The 25,897-nt window shown below is 42.4% G+C and overlaps 1 protein-coding gene across 1 annotated transcript; it reads right to left on the reverse strand.

Annotated features, from left to right (window-relative positions):
- Positions 1-289: 289 nt before the first annotated feature.
- Positions 290-25,897, reverse strand: PITRM1 (pitrilysin metallopeptidase 1). Its single transcript, XM_029077877.1, has 27 exons — positions 25,801-25,897; positions 22,967-23,069; positions 22,596-22,702; positions 21,181-21,332; positions 20,883-20,997; positions 20,708-20,804; positions 19,580-19,740; positions 18,412-18,538; positions 17,997-18,085; positions 16,799-16,927; positions 14,896-15,009; positions 14,564-14,660; positions 13,797-13,931; positions 12,161-12,299; positions 11,839-11,955; positions 9,674-9,806; positions 8,899-9,019; positions 8,705-8,781; positions 8,265-8,430; positions 7,402-7,502; positions 5,679-5,799; positions 4,172-4,243; positions 2,788-2,900; positions 2,443-2,568; positions 1,266-1,411; positions 1,037-1,139; positions 290-808 (listed from the first exon to the last, which is right to left on the reverse strand). The coding sequence occupies exons 1-27, from the start codon at positions 25,845-25,847 to the stop codon at positions 715-717; spliced, it is 3,102 nt and encodes a 1,033-aa protein (XP_028933710.1). The 5' UTR covers positions 25,848-25,897; the 3' UTR covers positions 290-714.

A 25,897-nucleotide genomic window follows, 5' to 3' on the forward strand; every position in this document is an offset into this window, starting at 1 on the left:
AGACCAAGCAGGGAGACACAGGCAGGGGCCAGGTGTTGGGAAAGAAAGAATTGAAAGTGGGAGGGGCTTAAGAGAAAAAACAAATTCTCTGGCAGAAACTCACACCCAAGCAGCTGCAGCTAGGAAAGGGTGCCCGACCTGGAAGAAGAGGAAGGCACTCACTATTTGAACAGCCTTTCAGAAGCCCCCTTCTGCTTCTCTCCTGCTCATTCCACTCTATGGCTCTGGTGATCCTATTGCCTGCGACGAAAGCTGAAAGGTCATAGAATGTTTTCACTTAGAAGCGAGGTAACATCCAGGATGGAATTGTTTTATTTCTTAAAGGAAAAGCTTTTTACAAAGTACTGACCGAATATGTCGATCTTTGAGGACCAAAAGTACGTGACACGTATTTAAAAAAAAAAAAAAAGTTTGAACACTTTAGGACTTTGGATCCAGGCAGAACTGAAGAAATGGTAAGTCTTCTAGGTGAGTACTTGTTTTTCTTTCTTCCATTTCAGTTTGAGAGAGTGAAACTCCATCATACACAATTCTTCTTTACCAAGTTGAAGTCTAATCAGCAAGTGCATGATCAAAACTGATGAAATATTAGCAGCATTTTCATAGAACTAATTTCCCTACAGATGTGATTCTAGTCAAAACATCCTGTGTGTCTTGGAGAGAGTCAGAATTCTGGACTGTTCTTTACCTTGAGTGAGATGTTGGTCAACAAAATTATCTTATCACCCAGGATGGGTCTTTAGCAATACTTGTATTTTCGGGACCGAGAATAGCTAATCCTCGGGTGCTCTGTCCAACTGAAAGGTACCTGAAATGAAGAAACGTAAGGCGAGTCAGTTTTTCCACTCAGTTGAGCGTTCTTCATAAAGGACTGTGGTAGGACAATGTTATGTAATTAAAAACAACAAATAGCCACCCGCAACCAAAATGCACCCTTCTAACAACTCCCCCTCCCCCAAGAAACAATAGCCAACCTTTTCAGGTTCAGGCACAAACGTTCTTGGGGATGAACTTTGGCATTTTAACCCATACTCACGTATTGGTTGCTTGGATGAGTTGCTCCCGACTGACGGCAAACAGCTGCTCCCTGTGGGCCTGCTTCATCTCATCCGAGAGCCCATATAAGAAATGGTCCAGCCCTAAAAGAAAAGCCACCTGCTCAGAAAAATCTCTTCTGGCTAGAGCCAAAATGCTTCTCTATGAAAAGGGTGTAAAATCTTCACCGTCACCTTCAAGCCCCGCTGCTTCACGTTACTTAACCGTACCTTTGTCTGAAGGAGCGATGGGAGAATCTACGGCAGAAAATACCGAAAGCTTTGCTTCGTCAATGTCCTGCTGTGTGAACTTTCCAGATTTGGCCCATTCAACTGCTTTTCCAAAAGATTCCAGCGTTTCTATGGAATTTGGATCCCTAAGAAATTCAGAATGGGGAAAAAAAACCCAATAACAAGTGTATGAAAAAGAATTTTATGGTGGACCTGGTGATGGGATTAATGACCACTGGCATCTAAAATCACATATTTCTAAGTTTATTCAGTTATCAATGACTATTTTCTGCTGTGGCAAGGGCCCACGCCACCAGATCGCACTCCAAATTTCAGAATACGTTCTAATATTTTTGCCATGTTCAGATTGAGAAAAAACAAAATGCACACCCTATGAACAGAGGCAGGGAAAACGGGAAAGTTTTTGCCCTTTTCCCCACTGCTAGTGAATCCAGGGGTTCACTGCAATTTCCTGGCAAGAGGGAGGCAGAATTCTGAGTCACCATCTCCTGGAACAGACTGTGAACAATGGAAGCAGATGGAAGTCACTCTGAACAGGGAGGTGGGGAGGGAAGAAAGTCAGGAATGGGATTAAGCCATCGCTAAGAACAAGCAGCTCAGTTTCTCTTCCATCTCTGGAGGGAAGGGATATGATGGTGTGGGAATGTCCTGGACTATTAGCCAAAGTACCATCATACCGGCCACGGCTAGAGTGAAACCATCATTTACAATTAATATTTGTTTCAGCTGCAGCCCAGCAGAGGTGAAGAAAACTTAAAAAACTTAGGCTAGTAAGAAGTTAGTTAGCGAGAAGCAGCCGGGTGTCATGGCTAGAGCAGCGTCCTGGGAATCAGAAGGACCTGGTTCTAATCCCCCACTTTGCCACTGTCTGCTGGGTGGGCTTGAGCAAGTTGCTTAACTTCTCTGTGCCCCAGTTACCTCAATTGTATCATGGGGATTAAGGTTATGAGCCCCATGTGGGACAAAGACCCCAGCATTTAGTATAGTACCTGACACATTCTCTGGGACAAGAGAATTATGATCAGTTCTAAAATTGTTTTTTTTTTCCTTTTAAAGGAATGGAGATAAATGCAGGCTAGTAAAGTTAATCACTAATCAATCACTTTAAGGGGGCATATCAGTCGGTTACACAAGGTATACGCAAGAGTTACTGTACCTGTAGGAGTAGAAAGTGAATATTCCACTATGGCTGAGTTTAGCACCTCCCCCATATGCACCACCTTTTTCTCTAATTTCTGTGTGCAAAAATTTGGCTGTCATCAGACGTGCAAGGATCCGAAGACTAAAATTTAAAAAACAAAAACATTATTATAAAACTTGTAACATCTGAAGATCTTGAGGATATACCTGGCAAAAGAATAGGTTATCTGCATAGCTAAAGGGCAAGTTTCCAGGCTAATACACATCACACCCAAGTTACAATTTTTGGCCTCTAGCTATACCTTTTCAGCATCAAATTATAGGAAAGTTTCACAGTAGAGTAAGTTTACCCATTTCTTACCTGGCATAATCTGGAGCTGTATAAGGAACGGTCCTAACACATTCACCGACATAATTCACGGGAAAAGGGAGTAGGAAATGGGTCTTCATCTGACACGGTTTGAAGGTAGGATCCTAAAGCAGAAAATGAGACGACAATGAAACCTCATTTCAAAGTACAGCAAATAGTACTCTGCTGGTTTAGTTAGGATTATACAAGCTTCCTCTGGCAGATGCCTTTTAATCTCTCTCTTCTGCACTGGCATAGAACAACTCTAGTTTTTAACACAAATAACATTTATTGAAATCATCTTTATACACTGTAATCAATCTGACTCTTTCTAGAACATGAATTACTCAAGTCTGTGCATTCATACCAGAAAATTCTGTTTACCTCAGCCAGGGTAATCTCATTATCGTTTCCTGGTACTTCTATTACAAAGTGAACTGTCCTTAGAGCTCAGGGATTTATATAGGAAATCAGACAGACATAAATCCTGTCCCCAAGTCGCATACAGTTTTCTAAGGGAGGGCAAGATGGTTCAACATTCATCCTTATTGGACTACACAGAGCTTACATACACAAAGTAGGTGTATCCCCTAAATACTGAAATGATGTGGGATAGTAAGGGCTTCCTTGTTTCCTGGGGAATGTTTCTTGGAAAAACCTTAGACTTAGCCCTAGCAATGCCAGGGAAGCTGTCCCGTCCAATTATCTGTAGATGCTTGACAAACAGCATTAGAAGGGTGCTTGACAAATAGCAAGCCCTTAACAAATACTCTTTAAAAAACCAACCAAATACCTCAAAAGAGCCCAGTTTTCAACTACGCCCCGAAAGGATGGCTGAGGGAGGGGCAGGCCATTCCAGAGACAGGCAGGTGAACAGACTACGCTCAGGTTAGGAGGTAGAAGGAATGAACAGAGCGGAAGGGGATGAAGATTACCTGGACCCTCTAGCCGTAGTGGAGTGTGGATGTCACAGAATTATGGTTTTATTAGAAGGATAGATCTAGCAAGTGAAGAATCGTGAGGCTTGGACTTTCAATCATCAGTCAGATTTATTGAGTGCTTACTGTGTGCAGAGCGCTGTACTAAGGGTTTGGGAGAATACACTGTAAAGGGCTTGGTAGACAAGTTCTCTGCCGGCAACGACTTTACAGTCTAGAGGTAATTCAGAGAACACTTAATTCAACGAATAACGGGGGGCAGATTAAGGGCCATGAAAAAAGGTCTCCAGAAATAATTTTGTCAGGGAAAGAGGTGTAATCTTGATTCAATAATTCTTCCATCCATTTTACCTATGTACTTCATAGCAATTTTCCTAACATAGGCTGATGCTTTTACTAGGTAATACTTAGGGAGCAACATTAGCCTATATAGAACCTACTTGATTTACTGTACTTACTGTAATTAATTTTCTTGTGACTTGGGAGCAGTTGAGTAATTCATTTCCTACCGGCTTGGACTCTGAAGATTTCTGAAAACAAAAGGGAAAACTCAGTTTGTCAGTTAAGAATACCAGATGCAAAACCAGTGATCTGGGGTCTGGGAGAATGTTACACAAGTAAAATACCAGGTCTTCCCTAACAAACCTCCTGTTTGGGATGATTCCGTTTCATGTAAAAACACTGCCTGGACTAGATCTCCTGCCAGTTTGGGAAAACAAAATTCGAAGAAAACTCATTTCTCTACCCTTCTCCTCAGATCTTACCTTCATTCAGGATTGAGATGGCTGTAAGATCATCAGCACTGCACCACAGCGCATCTGAGCTAACAGATTATTATTTTATCTTTAGAAAATTGTGAAAAGACTATGAAACTTTACAGCGTAAACAGAGTATAAAATCTGTTTGGACATTAAAGTCACGCCTCTAAATCCAAAGTAGCTTCTGGAAAATGAAGAAAAGCATACGGGGAAGGGCACCCTGCAGTTACTATACTCCCAAAGCCGGGGCAGAAAGGGAGCCCTGTCGTCCACCCTACTTTGCTACAAAGCCACCCCTCTACAGCCGAGTCAGTTCCCAGCTCTGTCCCGCAGACCCTTTGCAGGGAGGGAATGTCATTCACGTTCACCGTCTGCTTCCGTCTCATGTCAACCACACAGCGCACTCAGCCAGAACTCACTGCTCTACCCAGAAATCTCAATCCAGGTAGGCTACCTGGCTGCTTAATAACTGTGGGACTTGTAAAGGGCTTACTTTGTGCTAAGCACTGTATTAAGTGTCGGGGTAGACAGGTACAGTATGTGCAGGTGGCACACGGTCTGAGGAGGAGGGAGAACCAGTCTCGTATCCCCATTTACCACATAAGGGAACGGGCACAGAGAAGTTTAGTGATTTGCCCAAGGTCACAGAGCGGGCAAGGACCTGAGACACTGCAGCAAGTAAGTGACCACATGAGAAGCAGTGTGGCCTTGTGGATGAAGCACAGGCCTGGGAGTCGGAAGGATCTGGGTTCTAATTCTGACTCTGCCACTCATCTGCTGGGTGGGCAGGGCAAATCACTTAATTCCTCTGTGCCTCAGTTACTTCATCCGTAAAATGGGGTATAAGCCTGTGAGTCTCCATGTGAGACGTGGATTGTGTCCAACTGATTACCTTCTATCTACTCTAGCGCTTAGTACAGTGGCTGGCACATAGTGAGCTCTTAATAAGTACCATTAGAAAAAAGAAACAAACAAAAAAACCCGCCAACGGATCAGGATTAGAACTCATGTCTCCTGACTCCCAGGCCCACGCTCTTCCGACTAAGCCGTGCCGCCGTTTAATACGCAGACTCAGGCCGAGTGCGCTGTGAGAGAGTTAGCTCGAGAATACCAACCATTTTCTTCAAAATCTACTTTGTAAAATATCGTCTAAGACACCGGAGTGAACTGCTCAATGTTTGGTGACAAATACAATCTTCTTCCATACCTCAATCACATGGGGGCGGACAGGTTTCCGTTCTTTCTTACTTCTAACGAGGCTCTTTAAGAAGTTTTCTACTTCTTTTGCTGCCACGGGTAACTGCTGGGGAGCAGCATTCACTGAACACCTGTTCAAATAATAATCAATCATCGTATATATAGCTGCTATTAGAATCATACATTCGTTCATTTGGACTACCCAAAATATATTTTCCTTTCAGTGATCCTCAACATCTGGGATGATATAACACTGCTGCTTCATTATAATGAGCATCTAAAGTAACAAATGTGAATTCCTAACAGCACGGCAGAAGTGACAATTTTTCCTCATCTTCATAAATTCCGAACTTTCAAACAAATATCTAGTTTTGATTTTGAGAAGAGAATAACCACATGGGTTCTAAATTTTCAATAACGCTTAATTCTTTAGTGTCACAGAAATGATGCATTTGAAGGAAATGCAAGTTAGATTACTCAGGCAGGAAGAACTTGTGCTGGGTACTGTATTTCCCAGTTGGATCTGAGCAGATCCAATTTCTTTCAGGGTCTAAACCAGGGAACCAAGGGTAATATGCAGGCCTAATTAACGTTGTTATTCACTACAAGCTTGCCAAATTACTACTGCCCAACTGATGTTTCCTAAGCTCTCCCCTCGATTAGAATTAGGAAATTGGCTTCCCGCTCGTTGCTCACTGCGGTTACGTGTCAATCGCTTGCTTCTCTGGGATTTTCCCTAGCTGAAAAAGGGGAGCCAATGCAATTTTTTATCATTCTGAGGCTTTTTTTTTTTTTAGATATTGCAATGTACACACTCTGAATTCCTAAGACAGCTGGCAGTTATTTCGAATTATTAGAATAACTTTTCTACCCCTTGCCAAAAGCATCTCTCCAGAAGAAGCTCCCAATTTCCCACCATATTTCCTAGATTATAAACTCTCTGAGGGTAGATATCGCCTACCAATTCTATTGTACTCTTCCAAGCGCTTAGTACAGCGCTCAGCACACAGTAAGCACTCTAATATAATCCACTTACTGACTGATTCACTGCAATCTGTTTCATTGCCTTCAATCATCTACACTTCGAGTCAAAGAACCTATACGCTGAAACCTTCTTGAAAGGTTTCAAGATATGGAATCAGTAATGAGGGAGTTAAGCTCAGCCCCTAGAAAAAGGTTCTTCAGTTGCTCCAAAGGTTAACTTCTTTGTTTTTATGGTATTTGTTAAGCGCTTAATAGGTGCCGGGTAGCTGCAGTAAACTGTACTAAGATAAGCGGGTTGGACACAGTCCCTGTCTAATACAGTGTTCACATTCTTAATCCCATTTCATAGATGAGATAACTGAGGCACCAAGCAGTTAAGTGACTTGCACAAGGTCACACAGCAGACAAGTGGCAGAGTCAGAACTAGAACCCAGGTCCTCTGACATCCTGGCACCTGCTCTTCCCGCTAGGCTACGCAGTTTATCTTCTCCAGATAATCTCTCTAATCCTGATAGGATTCAGCCTCAAATATTTAGGAAGAAGAGGATTGACATACTCCCTTATGAACTTCCAGGCATAGCTTTATGCTCTGGTGCTAGACACGCTAATACGATCTTACTGAAGATCAAATCAATTCAATTCTAATACAACAAGCAGTTCAAAGCAAACCCACATTAAAACTAATTTAGGAAACTTGTAAATGGTAGTCGTCTTCGCTCAGCTGTCAACCAAGAATGCATAATCCTCACCTCATATTGTCACCATTTAGTACATGTTTCTTGATACGGGGAAGTTTTCTTAGGACTGATTTAATATCTGACATCTCTGCAATTCGCTTCATTAGTTTCACCTTGATCAAAAGGGAGAATCATTTAAGTCATACGTAAAGTGTATAAATAAAATCAAGAATGCAAATTGGGTGGGGCAAATGTAAATATATGCAGATAAATACAATCAAGCCCTAGTGGATTTGTAGGAATTGTTCGTAAGAATATGCTGAAACCAGAAAGCGATAGGTTCAAAACAAATAAAAAGAAGCACTTCCCACTGCAGGTGGCAAAACATATGGAATTCATTACCATGAAAAGCTGCATCAGTCAAAATCATCAAAGTTTAACGAGGAGCTTGGATAAACTGACTGGTGAGCCATCCATGATAGACACTCTAAGGGGAAGGTACGCAGGTAGAGAGAAGAGCCAAAAGCGTTAGAGAGCAATCCCGTAACTAACAGGATCCAGGGGGATTCCTCTTCCCCGAGAAGAGAGGTCAAAGACTAAACTGTACACGAATCCTTCAAGCATCCCCTGGCCGCTCTCAGGGGCCGAACACTGGGCTGGATAGACATTGATCTCATCCAGTAATGATACAGTCCTTACAACGTATTTCATATTATATTTCCCAGGTTTGTCCAATTAAAAAATTTCAAAGCCACAAATATCTGTATTACGAACAGCTTTTGGACTCAAATTGGGATATGGGGACGTGTGGATTTCTATACCTTGCACACCAAGACTTAATATTACTTCTCAAAAGTAATTTAAGGATGAGGAGGAATTGGATAGATCTCAGATCACAAAACAGAACTCCCCAAGGCCCCAAATCGTTCCTTTACCTGATCCATTCCACTAAAGGTTTCCTGTAAGTCTCCCGCAGGAGTAAGATTCCTACTAGCTCGAATAGAGGCGTACATATGGCCAGAATCTGGAATGCCATTTGAAAGCTCCTGGGCAGTCATTTTAACCAATACTTTGAAGTGCTCCTCTTCCTCAAAGTGTGGACTATGAAAAATAAAATATACCAATTTTCAATTGTTATTTTAGAATCAACCAAAAAACCATTTTTCCCAATACTGAGGAATACTTATGGGATAAAATTTTATCAAAGATATAAACCTGCACAAATTTTGTCCCAAAGAGTCTGAGGATTTTAAAGGTGCAAAAAATCAGTCTTAAGCCAATACTTGGTACTGAAGCATTTTAGGATCTAGATGTGGGGAAGATTTCTCTTTCTATAGGATGGATGTGAAGGACAAAAAATACGCAAGCACATTACTTGTTAAATATTTCGCTCCATAAATGCATCATGTCCGGTAGATTTCGGTCCAGGCACAAAGATGAAAAGAGGACACCCTACAGAAAATGGGGGAAAGTAAAATCATTTCAAAAGTGTATATAAAGTTAATCTGAAATAGAAAATAATAGACTTGTGACTGACGCTGTTTCAGCAGACAGGACAGTTCATTTTACCTGCTCATACACATCTAGATGCGAATCATCTGGAATGACATGCGGAGAGACAGACATGCCGCCTGTTTTTAGCTCGATCTGCTGGGCCTGTTCTCGGTAGTCATAAACTCCACAGCCCAACCTGTAATAGAGGAGTTTCATTCCATGTGGTCAGAGATAAACCCTTTACACCCATTACATTTTCCTCTTAGGAATAATGCTATATTTATTCACATAATTACCCAACCCCAGTTTTTGAGAAATAAGATTTTTGTGTACCTAACTACTAAACTGGACAGTTACGAGCAGTGACAGCTTACATAACTATGCAAGCTGTGTGTACCAGGGGAGGGGCAGAAGGGTGATAGTGTGACCAGTGGGTGTAAGAGTTAATTCACAATGCCTGTTGTTTGCAGTACTTGGGAGGGTGCGCTAGAAGAGACGCCGTCTCAAATACCCTCTGACCTTCCTCCTCCTCCTCTCGTTTTTTCTTGTCCTCCCCGGTTTCCTAGACTTAATTCTTATACAACCTGTGTAATAGCCCCATCCATTTCAGTGTTAAAAAACGTTGCAGAAATGGGGCAATTATGTGATTATGGTAGATAAAAGTTTTCATTTCACCATGGTATATAAAGTACCCCAGTGATTTTCATAACAGCAGTTATAAGAACAGGTAAACCTCGATTTCCCCCTTGCGGTACCAGAGATATTAAAAGTTGCATATAAATGTTTCACGTGCACGCACACGCGTTCTCTTTCTCTCTCTCTTTCTCCACACACATCAGAATCATCTTACTTGGTAAGGACGCTGCAGAAAAGCGGCACGTAGGGTCTGAGCTCCTCAGGAAGCGTGTTGAGGCTAGAGAAGGCTCTGAAGTATACTATGCCGTTGGTGGGCTGAGCACAGTATTGAATAGGGACTTCACCAGCTAGAAGGAGGAAATAGCATTTTGAAAGCTCTCTCTAAGGCATTTCCAAATTAACTTGGAGTGAAAGATTGTTAGCCTACCAATACGATTTAATGAGTACCCAGTGGATTAATCTACAAAGGGCAAGTGTATTTATTGAAAAGATTTTAGGCAAAAAAAAAATTATACTGGATACTCAGGTCTGCAGAGGACAGGCCTAACACTAAGCACTGACCTTAGGGGAGGCATGATGACTCTTCTTGGAAAACTGCCCCATGCTCATATTTGAGTCAATAAAAGGTTACACTTTGTGCCATATAACTGTAAGCAGTGATCGCTGCTCAGAGAGGGAGGCAGAGATGCAAAAAAATGAGACACACACAAAATTCATTAAGACTGGCACAGGCCAGGCAGGAATTGACATTGTGGCAACACAGCAAGAGGGCAAGGGGCCTTCATTCATTAGACCGCTTTGGGCGAGGGGACGAGGAGCTGAAGGAGGAGTTAATTCATTGAGGGTCTACTCCATACAGCACTTGGAGTGCTACTAAAGTGCCCTTTTACCTTCCTCTTCCTCTCCCCTCCTTTCCCTCCTTTTTGTCTTCTCTTTTTTCCTCTTCCCTTTATTACACTTAATTCTTACAAGACCCATGTAATAGTTCCACTCCTTTTAATGTTATAAAAATGTATGCCAAAAAGTGGGGCAGTTATGGAAATAACTACTTATCCCTGAAGGTAAGATCAGTGGCTTCTTGGAAAGAGCACAGAGTAAGGAAACCAGGGTTTTCCTCCAAGCTCGGCTATGACTGGCAGTGTGGCTCAGAGGAAAGAGCACGGGCGGGGGAGTCAGAGGACGTGGGTTCGATTGCAGCCCCGCCACTTGTCTGCTGTGTGAACTTGGGCAAGCCGCTTAACTTCTCTGTGCCTGTTACCTCACCTGTAAAATGGGGGTTAAGACTGTGAGCCTCATGTAGGACAACCTGATTACCTTGTATCTACCCCAGCACTTAGAACAGTACTTGGTACAGTAAATGCTTAACAAATACTGTAATTCTTATCATTCAATAGTATCTATTGAGCACTTACTACGTGCAGAGCACTGTATTAAGCGCTTGGAATGTACAAATCGGTAACAGATAGAGACCGTCCCTGCCCTCTGACGGGTTTCCAGTCTAATCGGGGGAGACGGACAGACAAGAACAATAGCAATAAACAGAATCAAGGGGAAGAACATTAATAATATTACTATCACCAAGGCCTTCTGGCTGACCTAAGATAGGTTAACTTAACCTCTATGTGTCTCAGTTTCTGCATCAGTAAAATGGAGATGAGATAGACTGTGAGTCTTACTGGGGCAAGGACTATGTCCACTCATAACCTCGAACCTCAGCGTAGAGTGAGCATTTAATACATGCCATTATTTCTATCATCAATGTTACGGCAGTTGCCGATCACTACTCCAGCCCAACCTAGGAACTGTTTTATCAGTTGGTCCGCTTGACTGGCAGAGAATAATCCCAGCTCTGCCGCTTGCCAGCTGTGTGACTTCGGGCAAGTCACTTGCTTCTCTCTGTGCCTCAGTTACTTCATCTGTAAAATGAGGATTAAAACTGGGAGCCCCACGTGGGACAACCTGATCACCTTGTACACCCAGCGCTTAGAACGGTGCTTTGTACATACTAAGTGCTTAACAAATACCGCCATTTATTTTATTTTTATTTTCCAGCTTTCCTACCCCAGGCCCAACACCTACCCTACTCCCCCCTACTCTCCTCCCCCTTCCTTCAGGCAGTCCCCAGAACTGCCTGGGCTGCCTAGCGCACAAGTGAACCAGTCAGGAGGTACCCATGAGGAAGCAATCTGATGCCTAAATTCTCTAGTCTGCACAGGGGACACGTAAGGCAGAGGAATGCTAAAAGACATTTCAATTTGGCAGGTTAATCTGCAGAAGACGCAGAGAAATAAAAAGCCAGTCACCTTTCCTGTAAAAGATATCACGATCGATACTCAATTAATCTTTTTAAATAAGTGTTATCCATTAGGTTACCCAGACCTGCTAGTGCCGTATCGAGTTCTGTGAAGGGTATAGTCGGCTCAATGTCTGATACTTTCAACGCTGGTAGACAGGAAGCATCTTGGGGTTTGCTCTGTAGAGTTCTCAATTCTAAGCCTGAAAGAGAAGGTAAGTTTCAGTCTGACTACAATAAAAAGAGAGGGGTGATTTATTAAATCACGTTTACAAAAATAATCCTCACATCTCACCACAGCAATAGGGTTCTATTCATTCAGAAAGTATTTTAGATGAAAAACAGAAATGCTCTTCGGCAGCCATACATCCGGTAACATGCTAGCCGAGTTAATATGAAATCTCTAACCTTTTTCAAAGATGTACTCCTTCTCAGGGGCAGAAAGAGAATCGACCTTTTGCTTCAGTTTATCCGTTTCCATCTGCGTTTGCTTGTCATAGTAAGTTTCATCAGGACTCATCGACAAAGTCAACCTATGAGGATTGTTCTGTAGAAAAAATAGCCATCAAAACTGATCAAGATTAATTCAGCCGGGATTTCTTTTATTCTTTTGCAACAGCAACCCAAAGGAAACCCACAACAGTTCTTACGGGCCAGGGTTCCTTGGCCAAACAGGGATGGGTAAACAGAATAACGCAGGTAAAGGCTAATACTATTTCTTCATTTGATTTTGTAAGTCAAGGCTTAGTCTTTGAAAGTTTTAATAATACCAAGCCTGAAAGTCCCATGTGTGACAGCGCCTGTATCAGATCTGATTATCCATGTGCTTAGAACAGTGTAGGCACGTGGTGTTTAATAAATGATTGCATCATTATGATGACTACTAGGAATCAGAAAATTTCACTGTGTAATGAGCCTTCTTAAATATCATTAGGAGCAACCAGAGTATTCCATGAAACATTTCCATCAACTCTTTTTCTTACAAAGTTCAGGTTCCTTGAGATGGGAGTTGGTTTATCTGAAACTTGGTTGGAGCAAAACACATTCTGATTATTTTAAATGGAAAGTTGTTATAGCGGTGTTTACTAAAACTAGCTTTAGTCAATTCCTTCAGTGCTGCAGGTTTTCAACTATAAGGTGCTTTTCCATCTAAAGAAATGATTAAATACTCCCATTTCTAATTTCACCTATCTCCCCCAACTAAAGTCAAAAATATCTCAACCACAAATTCCTATTTTTCAGAAATAAGCCTTATAACTCAAAGTCCGAGACAAGTCACCCACACTATATTTCAGGGCCATTTTTCACCCTGAGACCGTCGCTGCAGTGGGACTCCAGTTTTTCACTGCTTTCTGCAATATCCTGCGTCTACGAACATGTGGCAGAAAGGCTAATTGAAAAGGCTAATTGAAAAGACTTGTTTCTACAGTTTCTGCCTTATAATTGCAAAAACATGGCTACACCCGCTCAACATAGCTGGGTATACCACATGACTTTGGCACAACATGAATCTGACTTGGACCCATATTTCCCACTTAAAGCAGTGAAAATCATTTGAACACCTAATGAATTTCAATTGCATGACTCCTTGGAGGAAGAACTCTGAATGTCCAAAAATAGAGATTGGAATTATTAAAAACAAAACAAAAAAACACAAACTTAAATTCAGCACCTTCCAACACATTAAAATCTTTTGAGTCTATTCATAATTATGCATTTCCATATTACATGAAGAGGAAAGTTTCACTGACATTGATCCAGGGCTTAGCGTAGTGTCTGGCACATTGTATTCAATAAGTACCATCATTACTTCATAAAAGAAATAACTGAAAGTGATAAAAGCAATCTTTAGCTATTTGTACTTATAGTCTTTAAAAATACAATGTTAAAGGGAATCCATGATGTTTAAAGGTATCATTCTTTGCTCTGAATAATATCTATCAGTCCATTTGATGAAAAGACCATTCTAACAAAATTCAAGTTTCTTCTTTTGAAGTTTTTTCAAGGGAAGGCAGAGGCTTATATATAAAGACAATCTTCTTACCTTAAAATATTTCTGGACTTTTTCTTGGAGAAAACGTGGATTTTCCTTAAGACACTGCCTGAATCGAGCTGTTTGATTTTCTAATTTCAAAAGCTCCACGGGATCTCCTTCATGGTTCCAGCAGGAAGCTATATACTGACAACAAATAATTCCCACAAATTGTTAGGCAAATTCCTAAAGTCTAGAGAGTATCAAAAGAACTGTGATTTGTCTAAAAATATTCTTTGTTTTGGTCGGCGTTCCTGGGTCATTACAAGGTAGACTGTGGAGTTATTTTTAGGCTGTATTCAAGAGAAAACACTGTCAATTAAAACTGGTCCGAGCAAATCTTTTGCCAAATTTATGCCCTAAAAAATTCCTTTAACTCTGGCTTTAAAAGTATTTTCAGAAAATGTGACACTAACAAATCAGTGTTACCACATTTTGTGCCATAAAATACATAAATTATGCATATTATTTCTCTTCTGCTGGAGGAATAGACTGAACTCTTGAAGAAGAAAATACAAATTGAATAAATACAAGGCGTCTCAACTATGCCTTTATATAAATGTGTTTACATAATGCCAAACGGCAACAATAAAAATGAAACTACTTAAAAGTTTAAAGATAAAACTGCCAATATCCATGTGTTTCTGTAGCAGAACAATAAACACATGAGCTCAAAACCTCTTGCCGATATGCTTAGTGCTAGTTTTTTTGGTGTCAAGAACTACCAAATATATATTTCTCAACCCTGAGACTTTATCACTAAATAAAAAAGCACTTACTGAAGTAAGAGCAAGGCCAAAACTGGTAGACTGATGTTTCATTTGGATTTCAATTTTGTGAAGCAGAGCTTCAATTCTTTCATCCTCAAATCCTTTCCTTAAAAACAAAATCACATTCACATCAGCCAAAGTAAACAACTCACTGAAAGATCACTGACAACAAAAGTGATTTCCAATGAAATGACACAGATTGATGATGAAAAAAAATTTCAAGAGACAAAGACAGAAATGCAGGAGAAACTGCTTTGAATGTTTAATTTTTTCTCAATAGAGTAATAAGCAATAGAGCGAAAGGGAAAATTCTAAATTATTTCTAAATTCCAGTCACTTACTCGATAACCTCATCAATCGTCTTGGCAATGATGTGTTTGATAGCTTCCGTATCTTTTTCAGCTATTCCCTGAAGGCCCACACTGAAGTAGGCTTCCCTAGTACAACCATTGTACCTACAAAAAAAAAAAAAGACATTGTTTTTTAAGCTCCTACAAGTAAGGCTATGCATTCATTTACTGAAAGCACAAATAAAAAAGAGTACCTAGTAAAAGAACCACATTATAACCACTCTCTATTCATAAATAGTGGCACTTTGTTACGCAGATCTTAAAAGTATGCAGTTTCTGACATTTCTAAACAATGAAACAAAACTAAAGCTTGATAGAAAAATTAAACCTAGCCCAAGAGAGTAACAATTTTGATAAACAAATGGAAATTTTTCTTCACTGCTGTCTTACTTGACTAAAGACCATTATCACACTGGCCCTGAGAGGCAGATTTTGTGTGCAACCTGGAAGAACATCTGAAAACCAAGTATATAAATGTCTGCCACCCAAGTGATAAATTTTTCCTATGTTTTCCAGTTATCCGTATTTAGTTCAATTACTTCAGTTGGTCTTGATCCCAAGTACATCCCGTTTTGCCAGACCCTGTGTTTTTACTGCATGTTTTGGCTAGCATCTTATTAGGGTAGTATTAAAAAGCAACCATCTAACACCATGAGCTTGCTTGGATACAAGCAGTATGGCCTAATGGATAGAGCACAGGCCTGTGGTCAGGAAGTCCTGGGTTCTAATCCTGGTCTCGCCACTTGTCTGCTGTGTGACCTTGAGTCATCTAACTTCTCTGGGCCTCAGTTACCTCAGTAACCACAGTCCTCAACATGGACTACGCCCAACCTGATCAGATTGAACCTACCCCAGCACTTGGTACAGTGCCTGGCACCTAGGTGTTTAGCAAATACCATAAAAAGAAAAATACAGGATGCAGTGATGTCAGATGAAATGGCGTGTGCATATGTACACGGCACTGGACGCCGACAGTTCAACGCTTTGAGTTCTCCTTAACCTGGGGTTTTGCAAAAACACAACCGCTGTGTTTGCGGAGAACCTGGTGTAGCTTAACCAGCTTTCTACTCCAATAGCATTTTCCGGGAGAAAAGTGAGGTGAAAATTATTTCTACAGATACATGAAAAATATCAAGCTATTTTACATAGAAGACAACTGCCACAGATGATTAATTACAATAATCCAGCATAGATGTGTTTGGTTTTCCAAAACTTCTGAGCACATATCAGGAGTTTCTCACCCGCCGACATCCACCTTGTCTACGGGTGAAATAAGTTGATATCCATTAGATATCCATTAATGCGTTAAGGGCAAGGTATCTTTCTGCCCTCCTGCCTCTCCTCCCCAAAGTTTCTCTAGGTTGGCTCTCCACATCTCTAATCCCGAGTAGCTTCTGTTACCTCCATATCTCTTCCCCTTTTCCCTCTTCCCCTTTACTCCCTCCTCCCTTTCCCCTCTCTCTCCCTCTAATCAGGTCGACCACAGTCCCTGTTCCGCATGGGGCTCGCAATCTAAGTGATTTTAGTAATCTAAGTAATCTTAACCTCCATTTTACAGATGAGGAAACTGAGGCACAGAAGTTAAGTGCCATGCCCAAGTTCACCCAACGGGCAAGCAGTAGACCTAGGACAAGAACCCAGGTCCTTTGATATTCAGGCCTATAATCTTTCCACTAGGTGAACCTCTCGTCTCCCTTCTCCGATTGTTTCCTCTCTCAGACCAGAGGATGAGACTTTAAGGTCAATTCACATGCTGGAAAGAGTTGCAGCTATTTCTCGGAAGATTGCATATTATTTTCTCTAACTTATGAAAACACAAAAGCTGCTAAACTATGTGTATTTGTTCACTACCGAATCGACAAGTCGAAACAATATTTACTGGAGAAGTGCTTACCCGACATCTGGAGAAAAGTCTGTGCCAAGTCCGGATTCAATTAAGGCTTTATAAAAAGGAGAATTGGGTCCCCAGATCAGAAGTGATGACAAAAGGCTCAGTGTGAAGGCTTCAAATGTATCTGTAATACTACATTAATGTAATCAGTGTCAGGAGTTCAAAATCAGTGCTAAAAAACACCCAGCTGAAGTATGATTCCTCATCTAGCAAGTCTCTAGTACGGTTCAGATTAGCCCCTTCCCAACCTTCTCCCCACCCTTCAATCAAGAACACACACTATCAGATGCAAATGAGCAGGAGATCAAGATCAAGAGTCAGTGGCTACGCTGACCTGAAAAAACATCTTAAACGATGTATCATCCAAAATGATGTGATATATCTGAAGTAAGTCACATTCTTTTCAAGCAAGCCTCCCAGGTTTCTACATCCTCAGAGACTGAAAGTACATTAAGCATCCACTTTCTCATTGCACTAGGCTACAGGAGAACATCCTTTTCTGTCTCCCAACTCTCCCTTAGGTAATGTTTTCTGTTGTCTGCCTGAAAAAAATGTTCCAGTATCACAGATGAAATAATTTTCTGTTTGGTTCACTGACACTAACAAATGCTTATAATTCTCCCAATCATTTCAGGCAGAATAAAAATCCAGTTATTCCGATCAAGATGAGACATGATACGTGGATATTCTGGATACTTTTTCTTCTCAAACTTGGGTGACATTTGTGCTACCTGAAATTTTCACGGAATAGGCAAACTAAAAACCTCACCCATTTTACGCTTCCAAACAGAACTTTTTATAGTCAAAATACCCAAATCCTGGTGTACAGCACTTTGTCAGCAAAACAGACAAAATTAAATTTAGGTGCAGTGCGATGACCTCAACATCCTGCATGATCAGGACCTTCAAGGAAGTTCTGGGGGATACCATCTTCAAAATAAGGTAACTTTCAAGATAAGGTGAAATGAGGCAATTTTGCCTGAATGGATATACCAATCATCTGAGACGCCAAACTGGTTTCGATACATTGCATACTGGATGAGTGAATTTTGACTATTTTAGAAATGCCTAGGGAAAAACTTAAAACATACCAATTTTTTCAAGGAGGTTTTGTGAGTCAAGGTTTAGTAACGTTTCCGGGTTTAAAATGGAAAAATTAAATGCATTTTCTATATAGATTTAATACTTTTAAATCACTTACTCTGGCAAGAGGAAACTGACACTGACGGTTGTTTGCTTGTTGGGATCTGCAGCAAATGAATCTGGACTGCATGTTACATGATGTTCCCTCTGTCAAATACAACAATATTAGCCAGATACTTCGATTATTTTATAGCTAAAAACCCAACATCTATAAATATAAGGTAGCTTGACGAATAGCACCCAGCTGTTCAAACTATACTACTTAGTACGGTGCTCTGCACATGGTAAGTCCTCAATAAATATCATAGATTGATTTTTTTGGGGGGGGGGGGAGAGGTGAGGCTGGAAGGCAGTAGAAATAAGTAGAAATGTTTTTTTAAGTATGCCATAATTTTTATGATGGTGGATCTTGAGCTCAGTAAACCTAAACTGTATTGAAATTTAAGTTCATTTCTTTAGTATTAAATACTTACTGGTTTATCCCACAACTTCTGAACTGGCACTGCAGTGTTAGGTTCAATTCTTTGAAATTTACTCAGTGCTTCTTCATGGATTTGTTTCAGATGTTGTTCCAACCGAAGATTGCCATAAGTGAAGAATCTGAATTTCAAAAATGGACAGTTTATACTTGCAGATTGACTATAAAAAAAGAACTAGTGGTTTTTGTTTTTCGGTCTTTTCCCCAAAGTACTGTTAATGCTCTCAAATATTTTGGTTTGGGGGACAGGAAGTTGCCTTATGTGTAGAGTTTAGTTAAGAATCTTCTGCTCATTTACTATCATGATAATGGGAATGCAATGTACCTACACTATAGCTCACAGAGGAAGACACGCATCCCTGAATAGGGGCTAGAAGAAAAGGACTGCACGTCTTGTACATTAACCAAAATTATGCAGTGACAAAATTGTATCGGATCAAAGATATGACATCCTACTAGGCAGTTCATTCACTACAGTGCCCTGCATGCAGTAAGCGCTCAACAAACACGACTGATGGATGCCACTCTGCATATTCCATGTTGTGCATCTAATCTGGAACAATATTTAAGGAACTGAAATTTAGTCCACAGTACATTAACCCTAAAAACCACTACCACTGAATTACATTCAATCCCCAACGCTGATCCCTTCAAATATTTTGTTAAGCGCTTACTATATGACAGACTCTGCTCTAAGCCTTGGGGTAGATACAAGATAATCTGGTCGGACACCGACACCCCCCCACCCCTGCATCCCTCACCAGGTTCACATTCTACATGAGAGAGAGAAGAGGTACTGAATCCCCAAATTAGAGACGAGGAAACTGAGGTGCACGGAATTTAAGTGACTCGCCCATGATCAAGGTCACACAGTAGGTAAGTGGCGGAGCCAGGATTAGAACCCATGTCCTCTTACTTCCAGACACGTGATTTTTCCACCAAGCCACACAATCAGATGATCAGAAACGATTAAGAATAAGAGCTGGAAAGGTATCAGGGATGAATACGTATGAAGCTCCTTATTTAAACATCAATTCCATGAAGAGACACCTCATTGCTATAAAGAACCTTAATAGATACGTGAGGGACTCGAGGACTTAGCAAATGAATACACTAATAACCACCTCCAGACTAATCCAAAATGAAAACCCTGGGCATATTACCTAGCATTACTTGGGTGATAATGAATGGCATGAAACTGTTTAAGTTGCTCCCAGGTAAGATCGGGGATGTTTAATGGATCACCTCCAGAGATCACCGAGTAAGTGTGGTCAGGAAGAAGTTTGTTCTGAAGGTACTGGGAAAATATTCTCTCATTGTCGGTCTTTAAATGAAGAAATACGAACAGTTACACGACAGAAAATCAACAGACCAATTACATCCTGGAATATACAACTTGTAGCATGGACTCCAAAAAAGGCTAAAAGAGGCATTCATTTACAGAGAGATAACTAGATGATCTTGCATCCAGGGTACTTTTCACCAACTGCACAGCCAAATTATGTGGACTTTCAGTGGGTTTTACTCTGCACGTTTTGTTAGGTGAGAAGGTCTGACTCTTCCCTATGCTGAGCACAATGTCATGTTCTTTCATTTTTTTTTTGTTTAAAGAGAGAGGATCGAAAGCAATGCTAGAATGCGCTTCCTTCTTTGAACTTGCTTGGAAGCCCTGAATTCAGGATTCTGCTATTACCGGTGTCCCTATATGTGCAGTGAGGGGACAGTTTCCTCTTGTTCGCTGCATCCCCACTCCCATTCTTGCACACGTGACACCTTACTAACAGAAATTTAGATAGTTTGGAGGGTGCAGTCAAGGGTAGCACATAAATTGATATCTGGGAGAAGAGTCAGGTTGACAGGCAAGATGATCTGAGTACAGAAGAACAATCAGGTATGAAAAGTGGAGGGGACATATCAATTGAATACCTAAAGAGGAGCATCGGTTTTAGTACAAACAGAGATCATTTTACTTTGGAATATAAGTTAGCATGTTTTTCAGGGCTAGAAAATGAGTCTGCTTTTACACAATCATTAGACTAACAGTGGCTTAATGGAACAGCTTTGTGAAATTGCCATTAGCATTAGAAAAATCCACCTTTTGGCTTTAGTGAGGAGAATCATGTTGCATTCTGGTTAGTAATAATTTGGCACTTATTAAAGAAATACATTCTCTGCCTAGAATGAAACAATGAGAGAAATTAATGATTTTCCCGATCGGAATCAGAGGGTTGTATTTTAAGAGCTCAGAACAGCTAAATGCTTCAATAGGTGTCAAAAGCAAATGAACTTACAAATGCTCCCTTCATTTCATTAAAAACCACTCCTTTAAAGACCAGTGGTGATTGAGGATCAGTTGGATTCTCATGTTCCAGTCTCCAACCTTCTTGCCTAAATGTGAAGATCAATAATTAAAAGGAGACTCTGACTTTATCGGTACCATTTTTAAGATAGCAAAATATTACCTACCAGAAATCCAACTCCCGCAAACACGGAAAGAAGGCTGCATCCAGATACACGGACAGAAGATTCTGAAAATCCTTCGGATTTTGGGTTGAAAACGGATACAATGTATAATCGCTAGCTAGGTACAAATAAAAATCAAGAATTTGGTGAGCTGGCTGATTCCTAAGAAGATTTTTCTCATAGGAATATTTTTTTTCTTTAACATACACCCGTTGAAGTGATTTTAAATGAACTTAAAACGGGGCAAAACCTTTGCATTTTTCAACCTCCAAGTTCATATATATGTTTAACCGGTACTCACCCGTGAACGCATTCATAAAAGTGGACAGTGACCTGTTCAACATGTTGAAGAAAGGATCTCTGCACGGATACTTCTCAGAGCCGCAGAGAACGGTGTGTTCAAGAATATGTGGGACGCCGGTACTATCCTTTGGGGTAGTACGAAACTGTACACTAAAAACAGTAAAACGAAGATTTACAAAAAGGGAGAAGCCGAGCTCCTCCTAGGCTTGTCATATCTCTATAAACACTGCGAGAAGTTTCTATCACTGAAATATTTTCGCTATATAACTGATTATCCCAGCCAAGTATTAAAAACGCATTACTCAAAAGATGTCACCCTCTGGAAGCATCTACAAGAGTTTCCATGCAATTAATTCTACGTCGGGAGTTGACATACTCGCAAGAGGGCAGCACTGACGTCAGTAAAAAAAAAAAAATCTCCTACCCCAATAACATAGTTTACGCAACCAGTATTTATTTATTGTATTGGTATTTATTTAGCGCTTACTGTTTGCAGAGCATTGTACCACAAGCTTGGAAGACTAGGTTCAGGTTTCCCGCTCACGAGCTTATGGACCGTAAACTGGGGAGTCACATTTTAAGTTCATTTAAAACCACTTCAACTGGAAGTGGACGCACACACTCAGTAAGTACGTCACCAGATGGACTCCTGGGCCCTCTATCACACCGGAGCCATTGCGTTCCCCTCCCAAGTCTCGGCAGACGGTAAACACGGGTGCAGTTTCTGAGCTGCAGGGCTCGAGCGGAAGGAGACTGGCATTACGTCGGTGTCGGACAGGGGACGGACCAGCCGAAAACCAGACTGGTGGGCAACGGTTTTCCCCGTCACCCTAGTGGTGCCCCGGCCCCTGCTGCCTGGCACTCGGGTTGCTCCGGGTTCCTCTCTCTGTCTTTTCCCACCTCGGTCCTGCCTATCCCTGTGGCAAAAAGACAGGGGGCCAGACAGCAGAGGGGATCTGGAATGCAGTGGCTGAAGCACTCCCAGAGGAGGCCGCTAAACCTCTAACCGGCATAGCTTCGTGGACCGACAGCAACAGAAGCAAAGTTCGCCGATGCCCCAAGGAGGATAAACCTTCCCTTTAATGAGCACTCGTTTCTCGTCTAATGCAGGTATTATTCTCCCGATAAACCCCTCGGTCAGGAAAACGTATTCTAGCACCAAGCCCTGACCGCCACCGAATATGTGCACACAGTCGAAACGTGCTCTATCCAGTTAGATAGAGGAACGCTCCAAATTCCCCAACGCTGTTCTCCTCAAAACTCACAGTGAAAACACGGGCTATGGAAGAACCGTCTGTACAGAGGGCAGCGAGATTTAAAACTCGGGGAATCATTTTTCAATGAAAGTTTTAAAAATCACATAAACTCTTACTCATCTACAGTTAATATCACAGCTAACTTTACTACATTTACCTGAATAAATTATTTGCGTCTTCTCTTGCCACATGTAAGTACTTAGCTCCCGTGCCGTCATGACTGAGCTTCACGGCCGTCAGGAAGAGCTCAGGAATAGGTGTCACCTGCATTAACAAAATAAACCATAACCGACATCTAAAATACGGGCATGACATTTAAGATGAATAATGAATTTTACAATTTAAAACTGAATAGCGCAAGGAAGATTACTAGCTGTAAATCTTTGAGAAATTCTTTCAAGACGGAATAACAAATGTTCAACAGCAGGACCGAAAAAAACCACTCCCAAATAAAGCTCCCCTTAAGGGCACATTCTTCGTAAAAGCCAAGGCTACTACACACAGAACCCAGTTATATAATAAAGATACCTGGTTTACAGTGAACCCATGGATCTTCTCTCCCACTTTATACCGCAGCGCTTTTTCACAAGCCAAACTACTCCTCCGCCTCCATGACTTGTAATTTAGCAACCTGCAGTTAATAAACAAAAATGAAATAAAACTCGATTGCCCGAACGGTGATGTCAATTTGAAAGAGACCTCGACATCTGGCCGCTATCCTATCGTAGTGAATTCTCACATACGGACCGGCATGGTGACACAGCTCTTATGTATAGATCTGTAATTTTATTTATTCATACTGTTGTCTGTTTACTTGTATAGTTGTCTGCCTCCCCCCTCTAGACCGTGAGCTCGCTGTGGGCGGGGATCGTCTCTCTCTATTACTGTATTGTACTTTCCCAAGTGCTTAATGCAGTGCTCTGCACACGGTAAGCGCTCAGTAAATACGACTGAATGAACGAATGAATAATTGCTAAAGAATTAAAGGGGAATCCAGCCGAGTTTGGGGGAAAAGATGGGAGATTAAATTGAGTAAGAATTATCAATGGGAGCAAGTGGAGGGCTTTTAACTGGGGTGGAGGGGGGCTCGCTCAAAGGACCTAGACCCCGGGTTGGTTTAATTTCAGCCCTGAGCTCCGCTCTGCTGGGGCAAAAATCCTTTTGGACCGCTTAGGGAGTAGAAGAGAGGCAAGAGCCTGGACAAGCCACTTCACCACAAGCATGCTGTTTTCCAACTGGAAAGAGACATTAGCCCCAGTCGAACTATAGCACTAGACAGGCCGAGCAGGTGATTGTACTCAGGGGAGGTGGTGGTGGGATGACCAGCGCACCTGAGGTCCTTTACCAATCACCGTGGCATTTGAGGAGTGCGAGTCGGTGTATTTCCTGCTGCCAAAGCCACAGTTCATTTCTCTGCCTAGGTTCTTAGCCCTCAAGCTTCACGATCGGGCTCAGCCACCAACTTGGACTACAGACTCCTCCATCATCCGTGAGAGGATAGGTGCAGAACCACAGGCCTGGAAGAGGCCGGATGCGATCACCTAAATTCTACTGCCAAGTGGGTGTCAGAGTGAAAATGATCTCATTCTCCAGTTCAGGTCACGGAGTAACTTAAGATATTTGGGGAGAGTAGACCCGCTCAGAAGGCTGGCAGATGAAGCCTAATTAGAGTTGGAAGGGGCATTTCGTCCATCATAGCACACTAGTGCAGAGCTACTACGTAACTGTTTATTTTTATTGTTCACCTTTGCTTCCAACTACTATATGCTTGGCTAGGCATCTGCCAGTCCCATTTGATTATACTCTTTGAAGACAGAGAATGGGATTTAACTTCTGTTGCACATCCCCGACCCTGCATTTACCCATTTTTATGGTCAGTAGAGAAGCATGCTTTCCAAAACCAAAGTAGGGAAGGCGATTAGCAGGTCTAGGAAGGAGACTTGGTAGATCTTCTGGCGGGATCAAATCCCAGCTCCACCACTTGTCTGTGATGTGAGACTGGACAATTCAACTCTCTGTGCCTCAGTCAGGGGACTGAGACTGGAACTGCGTCCAGCCCGATTATCTCCTATCTGCGCGGCACGTAGAAGAGCGCTTGATATGTAGTATACTCTTATATACAACTACTACTATTTTCTCATCTCCTCTCCCTCTCCCCCCCCGACTGTGCGCCCCAACGATCGATTAATCAATGGTACTTACTGACTGTTTACTAGAGCTCTGTACTGAGAGCTTGGGGGAATACAATAGAGTTAGCAGGCATGTTCCCTGCCCACAACGAGCTTAGCCTAGAGCAGGAGACTAGAAATAATTCATAATATTTAAGGATATGTACACGTGGGAGAGAGTCTGAGTTCACCGCTCTTTCTACCTCCATGTTTAGCCGAGTGCCGGGCTCACGGTAAGCGTTTCCTGACTGAGCCTTCATTTCCTCTTCTCCTACTCCCTTCTGCATCAACCTGACACTTGGATCGGCTCCTTTATTTCACCCCTTCCTCAGTCCCACGGCACTTATGTACAGATCCATCATTTATATTAACGCCCGTCTCTCCCTCTAGACTGTAAGCTCCTCGTGGTGAGGGGGCATATCTATCGACTCTGTTATAATGCCTTCTCCCAGGTGCTTGGTACAGTGCTCTGCACACAGTAAGCTTTTAATAATGACTGATAGATTAGCGAACGGCACAATAATCATTACCGGGAACCTGGGTCGCTTGCATCTATCGCCACTGTGCCCATTCACTGACTGTCCTTCACCTTGGCCCCAAACCACCAGAGGGGAAGGAGTAGAAACAGGACAAGGACAAAGGCAGGGGCAAATGCAGGGGTTGGGACCCGGCATTCATTCATTTAATCGTATCTATTGATTGTGTACCGTGTGCACAGCACTGTACTAAGCGCTTGGAAAGTAAAACACAGCAATAAAGAGAGACAATCCCTGCCCACAATGGGCTGCCAGTCTAGAGGATGGGGTATGGGCAGGGACAAGAACAGGGGATAGGGCAGGTGCAAGGTCAGGGGATGGGGCAGGGGATGGAGCTGGAGCAAGGGCAGGCGATGGGGCAGGGGCACGAGCAGGGGTTGGGGCAGGGGCAAGAGAGAGATGAGCAGGGGTTGGGGATGGGGCAGGGGCAGGAGGACGGGTTAAGGGTAAGGACCAGGTGAGGGGCTGGGGTTGTCCCCGGGACGAAGCTCAGCCTCCGCCCCCCCGGTCAGTGCGGGGGTGGGGGGTGAAGGCGGCCGCCCGGGGCCCAGCCAAGGTCCCGGCCGGAGGGAGGGAGGGAGGGAGGGAGGGAGGTGGGGCCCCCCCCCGCCCCGGCCCCCTCTGAGCCCGCCCCGCCGCCGCCGCCGCCGCCGCTCACCGGCCGAGTGGGAACAACGGCCCCGCCGCCCTGCCCCGGCTCCACATGGCGGCTCGGTCCCGGCCCCGGCCCCGGCCCAGGCCACCGCCACCGCCAC

The sequence above is a fragment of the Ornithorhynchus anatinus genome, chromosome 13, assembly GCF_004115215.2.
Source record: "Ornithorhynchus anatinus isolate Pmale09 chromosome 13, mOrnAna1.pri.v4, whole genome shotgun sequence".
NCBI classification, from domain to species: domain Eukaryota; kingdom Metazoa; phylum Chordata; class Mammalia; order Monotremata; family Ornithorhynchidae; genus Ornithorhynchus; species Ornithorhynchus anatinus.